General features: G+C 46.4%; 2 protein-coding genes across 3 annotated transcripts; one reads left to right on the top strand and one right to left on the bottom strand.

The window, feature by feature from the left end:
* Nucleotides 1-190: 190 nt before the first annotated feature.
* On the bottom strand, nucleotides 191-7,316 carry Tmx2 (thioredoxin related transmembrane protein 2). 2 transcript variants are annotated; one of them, XM_050120927.1, is made up of 8 exons: nucleotides 7,079-7,311; nucleotides 4,127-4,187; nucleotides 3,796-3,909; nucleotides 3,411-3,487; nucleotides 2,163-2,269; nucleotides 1,922-1,987; nucleotides 1,706-1,835; nucleotides 191-1,229 (listed from the first exon to the last, which is right to left on the bottom strand). In XM_050120927.1, exons 1-8 carry the CDS (start codon nucleotides 7,265-7,267, stop codon nucleotides 1,086-1,088), a joined length of 888 nt encoding a protein of 295 aa, XP_049976884.1. In that variant the 5' UTR covers nucleotides 7,268-7,311; the 3' UTR covers nucleotides 191-1,085. The 2 variants fall into 2 exon arrangements, with proteins under 2 accessions (XP_049976884.1, XP_049976890.1); XM_050120933.1 differs by lacking the exon at nucleotides 191-1,229 and having other exon boundaries at nucleotides 1,743-1,835; nucleotides 1,933-1,987; nucleotides 7,079-7,316.
* Nucleotides 7,317-7,623: 307 nt separating this feature from the next.
* Nucleotides 7,624-15,699, top strand: Med19 (mediator complex subunit 19). Its single transcript, XM_050119717.1, has 5 exons — nucleotides 7,624-7,869; nucleotides 12,991-13,247; nucleotides 13,337-13,433; nucleotides 13,607-13,701; nucleotides 14,514-15,699. The coding sequence occupies exons 1-5, from the start codon at nucleotides 7,653-7,655 to the stop codon at nucleotides 14,580-14,582; spliced, it is 735 nt and encodes a 244-aa protein (XP_049975674.1). The 5' UTR covers nucleotides 7,624-7,652; the 3' UTR covers nucleotides 14,583-15,699.
* Nucleotides 15,700-15,702: the final 3 nt, after the last annotated feature.

Below are 15,702 nucleotides of genomic sequence, written 5' to 3'. Positions count from 1 at the left end.
CCTCCAACAGATCAAGACCCTCACCCACAAACTTAAAAAAAAAAAAAGTTAATTAGGCTCTATAGGTGTGTTTGGCTTAGAGTACCTGAGTTCAATGTTCAATCCTAGATTCAAAAAACAGCAACAACAAAAATCGGAGCAGTCCCTTTGCAGCTGCCCACTTTCTAATAAAGGAGAAACACCAAGGCAATCAAAATAACAATCCCTTTATTAGGGAAAGCTGTGTGGACAGCAGGAGAAAACGGCTGCCCCAGCCCTGGCACTTTCTTCTGGTCCCAAAACGCAAAAGAAACTCTCAAGCTTACATTGTCCTTCCTCTAGTTTCCCAATACAGGCGGATCATTCAAATCTATTTCCAACGATGGAAATTCTGGTTGAAGGTTTTTCATCGGGATCAGCGACACTTAAAGATTAAATTACAACACACACCCCTTTTCGGTGTTCTGCCTTCATGGATGATGGTGCACCACATGCATACAGGGCCAGCCAAGGCCAGGAGGTGATGTTGGAGTGCCTGGACTACAGATGCAGACAGTCCAGGCCCCCATGCGACTGCTAGGCATCCTCCGGGAGAGTCAGTGCCCTTAACTACTGGGCCATCTCACCAATCCCTTAAGATGAACTGTTTTATGAATGCTACAGATCAAACCAGAAAGGCCTAAAGGAAGAACGGCTCCTTGAGGAAGAATTCTTAGTGCTTCATACTCTGACATCTAATATTAGAGCTTAATTTAGTCGATGCTTTGCAGGCTCACTAGGAGGAATAATGAAACCACAGCCTGGTGATATCCAAGCGTTGAAAAGCAGTTTACACACTGATCCAACCTTGGAGGGAAATCTTTTCTACCTCTATGAGATCATCTCTCCCTTCCAGAAACACTTGGCCAGGGTAGAACAGTCCTTCATTGCTTCATGGTTCCCTAGAAGCTTCTTTAAAAACCAGAAGCAGGCACCCTGCCCCAACCCAGGCACAGTCAAACAGGAGAAAACAAACGGCCACAGCCTCAGGCAGGGATTGTGGTTACAGCTGGAATTGGGCCTCAAAGGTGCCGGAAGTCCAGAGGCAGCAAGAACAAAGCAGGGTCCTATTTGTCCTTCTTGTTTTCCCCATCTGGCACAGCCGGAGCAGGGACCACAGGCTTCTCTTCCGACACACTGTCTCCACCCTTTGACAGCTTCTTGGCTCGTTGGTAGAGCTCGTTCAGATTGAATTCTCGAATCACATTCTCCTATGCAAAAGTGAGGAAAATCAGATACTGGGTGGGAAGGTAAAGTTCAGAGGTGGGGAGTAGAAAATATTTAGCTAAGCATAGTCTAGACAACAGAGGGCAGAAATCTGCCCTAACTTTTCTTTGGCATTTATGTGTCTATTAGCCGTCAATTTTTGTGCCAATATTGTATGTACACACATGCAACTGTGAAGCAAGCCCATGAGCCAGCTGTTACTGCCTCCAGTGTACTGATGAGGACCTCATTGCCTACAGACCACAAGCACCTCACAGAACATGTCTTTATGGTTGTCCTCAGTATTAGCAGCAAGCAAGTAACAAACCTGCAGAGCGACTTACTAGATGACATCCAGTAACTGATCAACACCCTCAAAACTGGAGGGCAAGGGCAGAATTCAGGATTAAACCCAGACTAACTACAGAGCCCATTCACTGCTGTATCCTTCTCCAAACCATTGCCCATTTTTTTTATGTACCTCAGAAAAGGTCCATGAGACAGCTCGTCCTTTCTTGTCAATCTGTGGCCGCCGCATAACCTCCTTGCCACCTTGGAACAGGATCAGGGTAGGGAGTTGTTTGGTGAGGGGTGACGTGCTCACTTTGTACCTACAAGGCCAGAGAGGACTTTGTACATCACTTACATCACTCTAAGAAAGTCTCAGCTCCGACCCTCTTCCCAGGTATCTACATACCGTGTGCTAACGTCGGTATAGCGTCCAACATCTACCTTCCCAAAATTGAGCCCTGGACAGTTGTACCTGCAAAAACATATACCGTTTAACATGCTGAAAAATACTGGGATGGATCAAGGGAACTGGAAATACAGATAACTAGGTAAGAAAGGGGGTTAAGAACTGTGGATGTGCTAAATTAGAGCAAAGGAAGGCAGGCACCACGCTTCCATTTTTGACATGCTTCACCCTGCATACTCACTTGAGGGAGAGGTCAGCATAGATGGGAGCAAATGACTGACAATCATTAGACCAATTGGCAAAGAACTCCACAATCCAAGTGACCCTCTTGTCCCGCTCCAGCTCCTCCTGCCACACAGAGGGAAGAGAGACTAGGCTCAGACCCATGGCTAACGCCTTACCCTGGGCTTCCCCTTCCCCATAACAAACCAGTACCCTGACCACCTTTCCAGGTTTGTTGTACCAAAGACTGAATCCAGTGCCTCACACATGTGAGGCACGCACTCTACCATAAGCGAAATGGCCATTTTTTTTTATTTTATTATTATTATTATTATTATTATTATTTTTTGGTTTTTCGGGACAGGGTTTCTCTGTGGCTTTGGAGCCTGTCCTGGAACTAGCTCTGTAGACCAGGCTGGTCTCGAACTCACAGAGCTCCGCCTGCCTCTGCCTCCCGAGTGCTGGGATTAAAGGCGTGCGCCACCATTGCCCGGCTGGCCATTTTTTTTTTTAAATAACCTAAAAATTTTTTAATTACATTTCTTATGTGGGTATAGGCACACAGGCCACTGCCCACTTACAGTTTTCTCTTTCCAGACTGAAGACAGAGGTTTGGAACTTTTTCTTTTAAAAGTTTATCTATCTATCTATCTATCTATCTATCTATCTATCTATCTATCTATCTATCTATCTATCTATCTAGGACAACTCTGGGGAGTGGGTTCCCTCCTCTACCTTTCCATGGGTTCCAGGGACCCAGCTCAGGTTGTCAGGCTTATGTGGCAAACACGTTCACCTGATGAGCCAACTCACCTGCCTACCAGCTTATGTGGCAAACACTTTCACCTGATGAGCCAACTTACCTGCCTTACCAGCCTTTCCTTGAGACAGACTCTTACTATGTAGCTGGGGCTGCCCTGGCACTCACTAGAAGCCTGCACTGGCCTGAAACTTGCAGCCATCCACTGGATGAGGGGACATACACCTTTAATCCCAGTATCTGGGAGGCAGAGCAAGGTGGATCTCTTCATTCGAGGCCAGTCTGCTCTATGGAGGGAGTTCCAGGACAGGCAACGCTATATAGAGAGATCTTGTCTAAAACACAAAAATGAGGAAACAAACAAGCAGGAAACAGCTCCTGCGGCAGCGCTGCCCCAGCCTCTCGGCTACCAGCCCAGGTACTGACTGCTGTCCTCAAGCAACATCTTTATGAACAGCGAGCACAACCCACACAGCAGGAGCCAAGCGACAGAAGCAGGATACTCACGTCAATGGTTTTATCGCTGAAGTACTTGATGTACTCAGGACCCATGTACAGGGGGGGCTTGCAGGTCATCAGGAACACTGAGCATAGAGTTAACATACATGTCAGAGATAACATAACGGGGTCTCTTACAGATTTGCAAACCCACTTAGTATTTCAGACACCAAAGAATACACATGTCTACATAGATCACCAGCATATATTCTTCTTAAAGTACTGTCCAAGTAAATACTTACCACATACATATAATTAAAAGCTACAAATATAATTCATTAGGTGTAAGATAAAGATTGGAACCTGGTTCTCAAAAATCAAGCCTTTATCAAAGATCTTTACTATTCCAAATTATTAATTATGGAACCTTAACATAATAAATGCAGTTTCTCACCTATGCAGAGTGTGAGGTACAGTAGACCCATTCGAATATCCAGGCGGAAGAAAAGGATCGCGTTGGCCACTTTACTAAACATGAAGATGTTACCTACATGCTGCTCCACGGTGACTGGGACAGAGAGACCAGAGTCAGGCTGGGCACAGGGCTCCCACTCTTTGTCCCTCCTCCTGGGGCACTGACAAGTGGGAACGGGGTGAGAGGACACACAAGTCCAAGGTCAAACTAGCCCCAGGCAGGAAATAAGGCTCCTCTCCTCTACCACTAGAAAGGAGCTTCTGCAAGGCCAGAGTCCTAACCCCCAGCAGTGCAAAGCAGGTCGGCTTACTGGATCTGCGGTTCTTCATCATCACGATGGCACTGAGGAACATCAGAATCTCCACTTCTCTCTGGAAGACAGTCAGTGACAGCCACATGGTGAGTGAGGCTGATGGGACAGAGAGCAGAATGCAAAATGCAAAGCAAGAAATCCAGCTTGGGCTGGTAATAAAGAGATAACTGGAGCTGGCTAAGGTGTAGTGGAACCAACAAGTCAAAGAGTCAGGTTCAGAGTCCACCCTTGGCAACTGCATGTGTCTTTGAGCGAATCCCTGACCTTTGGGTTTCCTCTTTTTCCTCCGTCCCCACTTCTGCCCTTGAGACTTGCTCTCACTATCTTGCCCAGGCAATTCTGCCTCAGCCTCTAAGGCACCAGGATTGTCGTGGCACATCACCACCCGAGCCACAGCACCCGTGTGGAGGTTAGACAACATGCCAGACTCACTTCTTCCTTCTTCTCACTGTGTCGTCCAGGGCGGTTTCAAACTTACTATGCTCCTCCCCCCTCAGCCTCTCAAGGGCTGGATTCTTTTTCATCATTTGGTTTTTAGAAAGGATCTTGCTATATAGTTTAGGTTATATGTTTTTAATTTTGTTTTGTTTTCGACAGTGTTTTGTAGGTCAGGGTGGCGCCCAGCCCCCTATGTTGATCTACTTTAAACTTGTAATCTCCTTGGCCCTGCCTTCCAGATGCTGACAGTACAGATGTACACTACCAGTGAATCTCAAATTTTTATTGTTTTGCACCTTCAGGATACACAGAGTGAGCCCCGCATTCTGGAGGGTAGAGCAGGAGAAAAGCCTAAAGCCCAAACCTGTCTTAGTGACGTCAGTTCCAGGCCAGTAAGGACTACAGGCACAGCTCCACTTTTGCGGGCATAGCCTGGCTCCTCTAATCTTTCAGGAGTCTACTCACGCCAAACTGGGACTCATAGTTCATTAAGAAAGTTTCACAGCTGGCCAGTATGGAGAGTTTGATGTGTGTTTGTTTTTAAAGAATTATCTTTATTTTACATGAATTAGTGGTTTACCTGAATGTATATAAGTGCACTGCGTGTCTAGTACTCACAGACCAGAGGTGAGTGCTAGAACTGGATTACGGACAGCTGTGACCCGACATGTCGGTGTGAGGAACCTCACCCGAGTCCTCTAGAAGAGTAGCCAGTGCTCTAAACCACTCAGCCATCTATCAAGCCCCAAGAGTTAAGGTCTTCTTTTTTGTTTACTTGTGTTTTGTTTTCCAGACAGGATTTCGCTGTAGCTTTAGAGTCTGTCCTGGAGCTCTGTAAACCAGATTGTCCTTGAACTTGTAGAGGTCCACCTGTCTCTGCTCCCTGAGTGCCACCAGCACCCAGCCAAGTTGAGGTCTTCTTAAAACTATTTCAAAAGCAGGGTGGTATGTTCGGGTATGTGCAATTGAATGTAGGTGCCTGAAAAAGACCTCTAAACCTGGAGTTACAGGCAGCCATGAGACTCCTGATGTGGGCACTGGGAACCCAATTTGGATTATCAGAAGTGTGTGTGAGGTTTGTTGTAGTGATATTTCATTTGTATTGTGATAAAGAAAGCTTGCCTAAAGATCAGAAAGTAAAACAGCTGCATTGATCAGCCTTACAGACCAGGCAGTGGTGACACACACCTTTAATTCTAGCCTGAGAGAGGGATATAAGACAGCTCTCAGATGCGGTCTCCTTCTAGATTCCCTGGAGGCAGGATTGCCATTTCCGACTGAGGTAGAGGTAAGAGTGGCTGGCTGTTTTGCTTTTCTGACCTTCAGGTTGAACTCCAGCTTCTGTCTCTGGGTTTTTATTAATTGTGCTACAGTTTGTTTTTGGTTTTTTGAAAGACAGGGTTTCACTGTGTAGCCCTGGCTGTCCTGGAACTCACTCTGTAGACCAGGCTGGCCTCAAATTCACAGAGATCCACCTGTTTCTGCCTCCCAAGTGCTGGCATTAAAGACTTGCGCCACCACCACCCAGTTTCATAAGGCGATTCTTAAGAGGCACCTGGCAGTGTTACAACTTATAAGGTACAAAGGAAAGTAGGGTTTTGGTGTGGTGTCATTTTGAGACAGGGTCTCACTATGTAGTCTGACATGGAATGTGTGATACTGACCAGGAGAGCCTACATCAATCTCACAGAGATCCACCTGCCTCTGTCTCCAGAGTGCTAGGACCAATGGGGTACAACACAAATCCTGGCAAAAGTATGGTATCTTTAATGTAAACCAAGTTAATAATCTTGTTTGAGAGTCCCAGAAGTGTCTGAAGAAAGAAACGTGGCCTACCCAAGGTTATAGTAAAACCTTCCGGCCTTGAGTCTGGGTCACTGCCATTCTAACATAAATATTTGTACAGGAAAGGAATATTAGCTCTATGTCCACTACCTTCACAGCAATGTTAATTGTTCTGAAATTATTGCCCCCCTCCCCGCCTCGTGTTTTTGTAGCCTTCCCTGTTTCTCTACCCCCCTGAAGATGATAGGATGTGCAGTTACAGTGTCTGGGCAGTCGTGCGGTTGCTTTTCCACCTGAGTCATTTTGAGTTAGCGACCTAAGTGGGCCGGCCTATCAGAACTGAACGAGGTAAGGCAGCACTTTTTGAGCGCTGTGTGATCTTGGGAAAGTTGTCTAGCTACACTGAGATCAACTTGCCAAACAGACAGACAGATGACAGACAGACAGACAGACAGACAGACAGACAGACGGACGGATGGATGGATAGGTAGATGATAGACAGATAGATAGAAAAACGGTATTTCTGCTACTGGTCTGTCTTCCTCGCCGGCGCCCCGGGAAGCCTGGCAACCCTGTAGAACACCGTTCCTGTGTGGAGGAAACCCTGGATTCTGTTTCTCCATCTTAAGCCAGGAGGTTCCCAAAATGTCCCCCCCACACTTTCCCGTGCACCCGCCGGCGCGGGGATGGTCAAGGTCGGGAGCTACCGAGGCAGGGGGCGCTCACCCAGTCAAAGTCACACGGGTTGCCATCCTCGCGCTGCGTCGGGAGACCGCTGCAGATCGGCGGCAGTTTCCTCACGAGGAGGAACGCGGCGGACAGCAGCGCGGACAGCAGGCAATAGGGCCGGGCCAGCCATCGAGAAAGCCGCGGCACCGAGTACACCAGGGCGATCAGAGGCGCGAGGACAGCCATCTTCCCGGCCGGGTCCCTCGCCGGCTCCGTCCCGCCCCCGGCTCAACGAGGCTTCTATTGGGCGGGAGAGCAGAGGCAACGCCTCCGGACCCGGATGTAAATGTCTTATTGGACGCTGCGATTAACTAGAAAGTGAGTTGGGTAGTCTCTTGGTCCGTAGGGTTGTCGCTTTTCCAAGTGAGTCATTTTATTGGCTATAAGACTGAGACCCACCTCCCGAACCGTCTCTTAAAGCGACGGAAGTGGTCACCGGAAGTCGGTAGGCGTGGCCTATTGTATCCAATGACGGGAGGTCCTTAGAGGACGAGGGTGGGACCCTGCGAGAGCGCTGTCCAATAAACGTCGCTGACGCCGGATCCCGGGTAACCCGGGAGCCGCGGGTGCCATGGAGAACTTCACGGCACTGTTCGGAGCTCAATCTGACCCCCCACCGCCCCCGAGCGCCCTGGGCTTCGGGCCCGGGAAGCCGCCCCCGCCGCCTCCGCCTCCTCCGGGAGGGGGTCCAGGCGCGGCCCCGCCGCCGCCCGCGAGCTCGGCTCCCACGGGCGCAGACAAGTCGGCGGCTGGGAGCGGCCCCTTCTACCTGATGCGGGAGTTGCCGGGTGAGGGGCTCGCCTTCGTGGGGTGGGTTTGGGCGCTGTCCGCCGTCCACGACTTGGTCACAGCCTGAGCCGTTGTTTGGAACTCGGGAGACGTGTGTAGCAATGTGTAGTATTTATTGTAGCCCTTTTAGATAGATATCGTCTGTATTCTTATTTGTATTGTATTTTGTAATTGACAAACTGCAGCATAAAGACTGTGCTTTAGTGACAGGTGTCTTGCAGAAGTTTTATTTTAGTTGTGACTGTTTTGTTTTGTTGAGACAGGGTCTCACTGTGTGGCTCAGGCTTGCCTGGAATTCACTGTAGTCCTGACTGGTCAGTCTTGAACTCACTGAGATCCACCTCCTTCTGTACCACCAGGCCCACCTTCCTCCAGTAGTTTCTTTATCTTTTGCATTATCTGTTCTGATTGAACCTGTTTCTGTAAATCAGTTGACAAATACTGAGTTCCCATTAGAGGCAAATGCTGGGAGGGATGAGTGTGAGAAGTGGAGATTGGTAAGCTTAGTCTTTAGGTAGCTTTTTTTTTTTTTTATTTAAAATATATGGTTTAAGGATTGTGCTTGTATTCTTGTTAGTGTCAGTCTTATTACTTTGTAGTTACGCTTCACACATCTTAGGTTTTCAAAATGTGCTGTTAGCCAAAATGACATCAAGTATAAGATGTCAGCCAGGCCAGAGGTAGTGCACACCTCTAATCCCAGCATTCGGGAGGCAGAGGCAGACAGATCTCTGAGTTCGAGGCCAGTCTGGTCTACAGGGTTACAGGACAGCCAGGGCTGTTAACACAGACAAACTTTGTCTCAAAAAAACCTTAAAAAGGAAAAATGAAGGAGGAGGGGGGGCGGGGAGATATTTTGCATGGAAGAATAGTGGTTGATGAGGCTCCAAAGCTAAGTTGGAATAAAACTATGAATTGGAAGTCTGGAGATGTACCTCAGCTGGTAGAGTTCATGCTTAGGAGTTCTGGGGACCAGGCATGGTGGTACAAGTCTATAATCTCAGCGCTTTGGGAGGTGTAGGCAGGAAGATCAGGAGTCCAAGGGCATCCTTGGCTCCATCAAAAGTTCAAGGCCAGTCTTGGCTACAGGGGAGTTGGAGAGATGGCTCCAAGGTTATGAGGTTCCCAGAACCCACGTGGGGAGCCTCACAGTTCTCCTTTGCTCCTGCTCCTGGGAACCCAGCACCCTCTGCTGGGCCTCCACAGGTGCTCAAATGGTATGTGGAATACATTCACACAGCACAAACACATATACACACAGATATGGTAAAAATAAATCTTTCGGTCTGAGTTCATATGTTTAATTCCAGCACTTGGGAGGCAGAAACAGGGTGGATCTCTCCAAGTTTGAGGCCAACTTGGTCTACATAGTGAGTTACAAGTCATCCAAGACAAGAGAGGCGCTGTCTCAAAAAAAAAAAAAAATTTAATGAATCAATTTTTAAAAAGCTGGAGCTGGCTCAGTGGTTAGGAACCCTTGTTCTTGCATGTGCTCACAGGCTCTTCAAGCATGCATGTGGCATGCATGCAGGAAAATACTCATACATACAAAATAAAGTAAATCTTAAACCGGGCGGTGGTGGCTCATGCCTTTAATCCCAGCACTCAGGAGGCAGAGGCGGGGCCAGCCTGGTCTACAAAAGCTAGTTCCAGGACAGGCTCCAAAGCTACAGAGAAACCCTGTCTCAGAAAAACAAAAAATAGCCAGGCGGTGGTGGTACAAGCCTTTAATCCCAGCACTTGGGAGGCAGAGGCAGGCAGATCTCTGTGAGTTCGAGACCAGCCTGGTCTACAAGAGCTAGTTCCAGGACAGGCTCCAAAAACCACAGAGAAACCCTGTCTCGAAAAACCAAAAAAAAAAAAAAAAGTAAATCTTTAAAAAAATCAATTAAAAAATAGTATTAGGCCAGGCGGTGGTGGTGCACGCCTTTAATCCCAGCACTCAGGAGGCAGAGGCAGGTGGATCTCTGTGAGACCAGCTTGGTCTACAAGAGCTAGTTCCAGGACAGGCTCCAAAACCACAGAGAAACCCTGTCTTGGGGGGGGGGGGACTAAATAAATAAAAATAGTATTAGGCTCAAGTACCACGATTTGTTTGTTTGTTTTTCAAGGTAGGGTTTCTCTGTGTAGCTATGGCTGTTCTGGAACTCATTTTGTAAACCAGACTCTCCTGCCTATGCCTCCGAGTACTGAAATTAAAATTAAAAGCGTGCACCACCATGTATTATGGGAATTTAAGTAGCAGTTTCCTTCCCGGACTCCCAGGACTGAGAATCAGTGAAGGCCTTCCACATTGCTACACAAGCACTCTACCACTGTTTTTTAATTTTGTTTTAACTAAGAGGTATTGTTTTCATCAGGCAGTGGTGGCAAGGCTTTAATCCCAGCACTGGGGGTGGGGTGGGGGCAGAGGCCGGCAGAGCTCTGTGAGTTCAAGGCCAACCTGGTTTGACATTCTAAGACAGGCTCCAAAGCTAGAGAAACCCTGTCTCAAAATAACAACAAAAAAATAATGTTTTCTACACTTACAGAATGTATTACAGAATGTTGAGGTCCAATAACTGGAAGAGGCCATAGTGATGTGAGCAGGATTTAGAATTTCAAGGAGAGAAAAAAATGAATCTGCATAGGATTGACATTTTAGGATTTGTTTTCAGGAGCCATGGCTTCTGAAAGAAGTTTATAAGTCATTTTCAGAGAACTAGCAGTTTAAATAGAAGTTAAACTCATGTCTGTATTTGTGTTTATTTTATATGTATGAATGTTTTTCTTCATGTGTGTATGTGACATGTGTGGTCTGGTACCCATGGAAGTCAGAGAAGGCATCAGATTCCCTGGAACTGGAATGACATACAAATGCCTGTCAGCTGTGTGGGTGTGGGGCATGCAATCTAGGTCATGTGCTGAGCCAGCTAACCAGCCCCCGATACTTATTTTCTTAATTCCCCCTTTGATGCAGTCTAGTGTCACCCGGGATGGCTTCAAACTAGTGTAGCCAAGGATAAGCATCAGCTCCTGAGCTTCCTACCCCTCCTCCTGGATGCTGGGTTTACTGGTGTGTGCCACTTTGATCAGCTTGTTTAGAGATTATGAAAAGCACTAAGTTCCTTCTCATCTGGAAGGAGACACCCTGGCAAGCAGAAGGCAGTGCCAGTTGTGAGAGGCAATTTCTTTCCAGCAACCACATGGTGGCTCACAACCATCTATAATGAGATCTGGTTCACTCTTCTGGCCTGCAAGCATACATGCAAACAGAACACTGTATACATAATAAATAAATCTTTTAAAAAAGCAGTGAAACAGAAAGCTATTACATAGATAAAAGGAAAGAACAACAGAGAGGACAGCTAGTATTAGAATTCTGGTTACTCATATTTTCATTGAGTAGCTCTTCCTAAGTAATACTTGGTATCATGAAGAATAAATGTATTGGTCACAAGGTAGTCACAGCCACAAAATCTGTTTTCCAATTGTGACTAGTCTTCCTATTAAAGCTGGGTTCCATCTCTATCCTACTTAGCTCCATTTGTTCCATTCCTCTAGCCCACAGTTTAATATTTGTGTGTATTGTATGTTCCCGAGTTGGGGGTGTTTGGGACGGGATCGCTACACAGCCAAGCTGGCCTTGAATGGAGCTGTCTTGCCTCAGCCTCCTGAGTGCTGGCATTCCAGGCTTATGGGTGTGCGCCACTGCATCTGACTATTAAGTTTTTATAGCCTTAGTGTCTATTATCTAAAATGTTTTGAGTTTTTCAGAATATTTGCATAGATTTTACTAGTTACACATCCCAAATCCAGAAATGTGAAGTCTGGAATACTCCAAAATCTGAAATTCTAAGTGTTGGAATTCTAAAATTGTGTTTTGAATAATAGCTCCCATAGGCCCATATATTTTAATGTTTAGTCATCAAGGAGTGCAACTCCTTGAATAGATTAGAAGGTTTAGGAGATGTGGCCTTGTTGAAGTCTGTCACTGGGGGTGACATGCCAGGTCTAGACTCTTTCTGCCTGCGGATCAGTAGGAAGCTCTCAGCTCCTCCAGCACCATGTTGCCGTTGTCCTGCCCACCATGATAATGAATTAAGTCTTGAAACTGTAAGCAAGACCCCAATTAAGTGCTTTCTCAGTTTTAAGAGTTGCCATGATCACGTCTCTTCATAGCAATACAACAGTGACTAAGACAATAGTTTTTGTTTTTTAATAGATTCCTCGTTAATATTAAAATATAGTCTTAAATGGGGCTGGAGAGATGGCTCAACAATTAGGAGTATGGGTTGTCCTTGTAAAAGACCCAGGTTCAGTTCCTAGGGCAGCTCATAACCATCTGTACTTCTAGGCGATCTAACCCCTCTTCTGATCTCTGCAGGCACCACACATACACGGTACACATGTATACATATAGGCAAAATAAACATATAAAGTAAACCTAAAAACTGTTTTTTCCTTCAGTTCCTTTGTTGGACCCTAGAGTCCAATCACCGAGGAGGAGTCGCCCCCAGAGACCGTCTCTCACACCACAGCTGATGTAAAAGCATAGGATTTTATTAATTCTGTCATGACAGGGTCTTCCAGCATTTGGGAGGCTAGAAAGACCCCAAAAGGCTGGTACAGGTTACTTTTAAAGGGAAAAAACACAGAAGGAAGGGGTATCTGGGGGGGGGGGTTGTTCTTTATTACGATTGGCTTATTCAAAAGGGCAAATACCAATAATTGGCTGGAGAGTGGTTGTCAGATCAGATGAGGTAAGGGAAAACATCTGAGGGTCACTTTGCCCCTTTCCTAGGGACTGAGTCAAAACATCAGTGACTTGAGTCAACACCTAAGGGTTATCTTGCCCCTGTTCAATAACTGAGTTCTGTTTGGAGAACATTCACAAGAACTCAGGATGATGGAGCGTTCCCAGCATTTCAGTATGTGTGTGGGCAATTGTTAGGCCGTTTGGTTCCCACGGGGGAAGGGGAAGCATTACTGCTGAGACTGAGAGGGCTCAGAATTGTCATAAATGGCTTCAGAATTGTCTTAAAGTTTTACACCTTCTGAGTTAGTGGCAACAAAAAACCAAACAAACCAAACCCTATCATCTGCTTTTGGTATATAAGTTCATTATTGCTGTTTTCTAGGCAGCACAGAGCTGACGGGCAGCACCAATTTAATCACACACTACAACCTGGAACAGGCCTATAATAAGTTCTGTGGGAAGAAGGTGAAGGAGAAGCTAAGTAACTTCCTGCCTGACCTGCCAGGGATGATCGACCTCCCTGGCTCCCATGACAACAGCAGCCTCCGCTCCCTCATCGAGAAACCTCCTATTCTTAGTAGCTCCTTTAATCCAATCACAGGGACCATGCTGTCTGGTTTCCGCCTCCATACTGGCCCGGTGAGTCCCTTCTTGGGGAGGCTTAAAAGGCACAGCAGAAGTTTTCTGTCCAGTTTCCTCTATTCACCTGGACTCTCTCGTCCCCTCAGTTGCCAGAGCAGTGCCGTCTGATGCACATCCAGCCCCCCAAGAAGAAGAACAAGCACAAGCATAAACAGAGCCGCACCCAGGACCCTGTCCCCCCAGGTGAGAAGCACTTAGTTCTTGGACAAGCAGTGACTTGGCAGCTGCTCTGCCGGCACCTCTATATCCTTTCTGAACTCAGGAAAAAAGCTGTGCCCCTGGTGCTGGGTTTCCTGCAGCCTTAAGATTCATAGCAATAGATCTTATGCTCAACAGGCTCTCAATGTCTCCTACAGAAACGCCATCTGATTCAGATCACAAAAAGAAGAAAAAGAAAAAAGAAGAGGATCCTGAACGGAAAAGGAAAAAGAAAGAAAAGAAGAAGAAGAAGGTAGAGGGCTGTCGTAGCGCCTGTTGAGTTTTCCATGTAGCCATTTTTGTTTTGCGTTTAATTTACGGATACAGGTGTTTCCCTACACAAGTACAGTGCCCACAGAGACCAGGAGAGGGCAGCCCTGGAGCTGGAGTCACCATCCTGTGGGGGTGCTGGGAACTGAACTTGGGTTTTCCACAAGACAGTACATGCTCATAACTGGAGCCATCTCTCCAGCTTCCTTGTCAGCCTTCTTAAATAGAACCCTTTGCCTCAAGTTGGACCCAAGATTGAAAACCCAGGGCAAACATTTGTTTTTTCCAGTACTGGCCAAGGCTAGTTCTCTTCTTCTTTTTCTCTTTGAGGCAGTGCCCTACACACTGAGCCAGATCTAGTCTTTTAAAATTATTGCAATCCTCCTACCTCTGTCTCCTAAGCAGTTGCAAGAGGTTACAAGTCTGCTAAGCAGGCTCATCTTGTATTAAGTTTTTTTTGTTGTTTTTGGTTTTTGTTTTTTCAAGACAGGGTTTCTCTGTAGTTTTGGAACCTGTCCTGGAACTAGACCAGGCTGGCCTTGAACTCACAGAGATCTGCCTGCCTCTGCCTCCACACCTTTAATCTTTAAGTTTTTTTGTTGTTTTAAGACAGCCTTGAGATATAGGCTTGGTTAGCTGGCCTGGAACTCATTATATAGAGCAGTCTGGCTTCTCAGAGAGATAGGCTTGCCTCTGGCTCTCTCCAAAGCCCTGGGATTAAAGGCCTGCAGTATGTCCAGCCAGGTCTGTCTTTGCATTTCTAAATGTTCTTCCCCCCTTTCCTGTCTCCTCCAGAACCGACATAGTCCAGATCACCCCGGTATGGGCAGCTCCCAGGCCAGCAGCAGCAGCAGCCTCCGCTAACAGGACCACTGAACTCTGCCAAGGATGGCTTTCATGTTATATTGAACCTGCTGACAAAAACTGTCTTCCAGGCACTTGGGCACTGCCTTGGGGCATCAACAGCTAGACAGAAGCCAGCTCCTGCTGCGCTTATGACGAATACACTTTTAAAAAGGGTTGTGCTTTTTTAAAGGCTTAGTCCAGTTGGCTTTTTTCATGGACATCCTTCTCACAAGAAGCGCTTTTTTTTTCTCCTCCCCTTTTTTTGTGCAATTTAGTTTTAGGACTTCATTTGTTAGGTTTTTTTTTTTTGTTTTTGTTTTTTTTCTTTTTTAAAAACAGCGTGTTTACCAGACTAGCTAGTATGGCTACCTTTTAAGAGGCAAGTGCCATTTTGTATGAGTCAGAGTGGAAGAAAAGGCACTGCTAAGATAGAAATCTTGCCATCACATTTCCTTAGGCTGGGAAATCAAGATGAGAAAAGAGAACATGGTTGGAAAGCAATATTTTGCCCATAATGTTCAGAACCAACCAAGTGCCTGGTTGATTTTCAGCTCTTCAGGAAAGCTGGCCCAAATAAGGCGTATGCCTATGCTGATACACAACAGGGAACTACAAAGAAACACCCAGAATCACCAGTATATTTTAGCAGGGAAAAAAATGCTGGTGTTTGTTTCATTATGCTCCCACTCTTTCCTGGGTACCGGCTCAAGCCTTGTGTGTGCTAGGTGAACCTCTGGTAAGAAGTATAATGCCTCTCTATTCTTTAGGTTTAAAAAATGGATTTGGTTGTTTGGGAAAAGCAAAGTTTTGGGTTGTGGTTTTTGAGACAGTGTCTCGCTTTGTAATCCGGCAGGCTATAAAGACCTCAAATTTAGGAGACCTACCTGGCTTTAAAAAAGTTCTGGAATCAAAGGCATACACCGCCATGTCTAGCTTTTTATTTTCTTAAAAAATATAATTTATTAGCCAGGCAGTGGTTGTACATGCCTTTAATCCCAGCACTCGAGAGGCAGGTGAATCTCTGTGAGTTTGAGGCCAGCCAGCCTGGTCTACATGCGCTACTTCCAGGACGGGCTCCAAAGCTACAGAGAAACCCTGTCTCGGGAGAGGAAAAATAATAATTTATTTACTTTTACGA

The sequence above is a fragment of the Alexandromys fortis genome, unplaced genomic scaffold, assembly GCF_014885135.2.
Source record: "Alexandromys fortis isolate MF-2015 unplaced genomic scaffold, M_Fortis_MF-2015_v1.1 scaffold_8_1_9099942, whole genome shotgun sequence".
Classification (NCBI taxonomy): Eukaryota; Metazoa; Chordata; class Mammalia; order Rodentia; family Cricetidae; genus Alexandromys; species Alexandromys fortis.
This window is presented reverse-complemented; position numbering and strand designations above follow the sequence as displayed.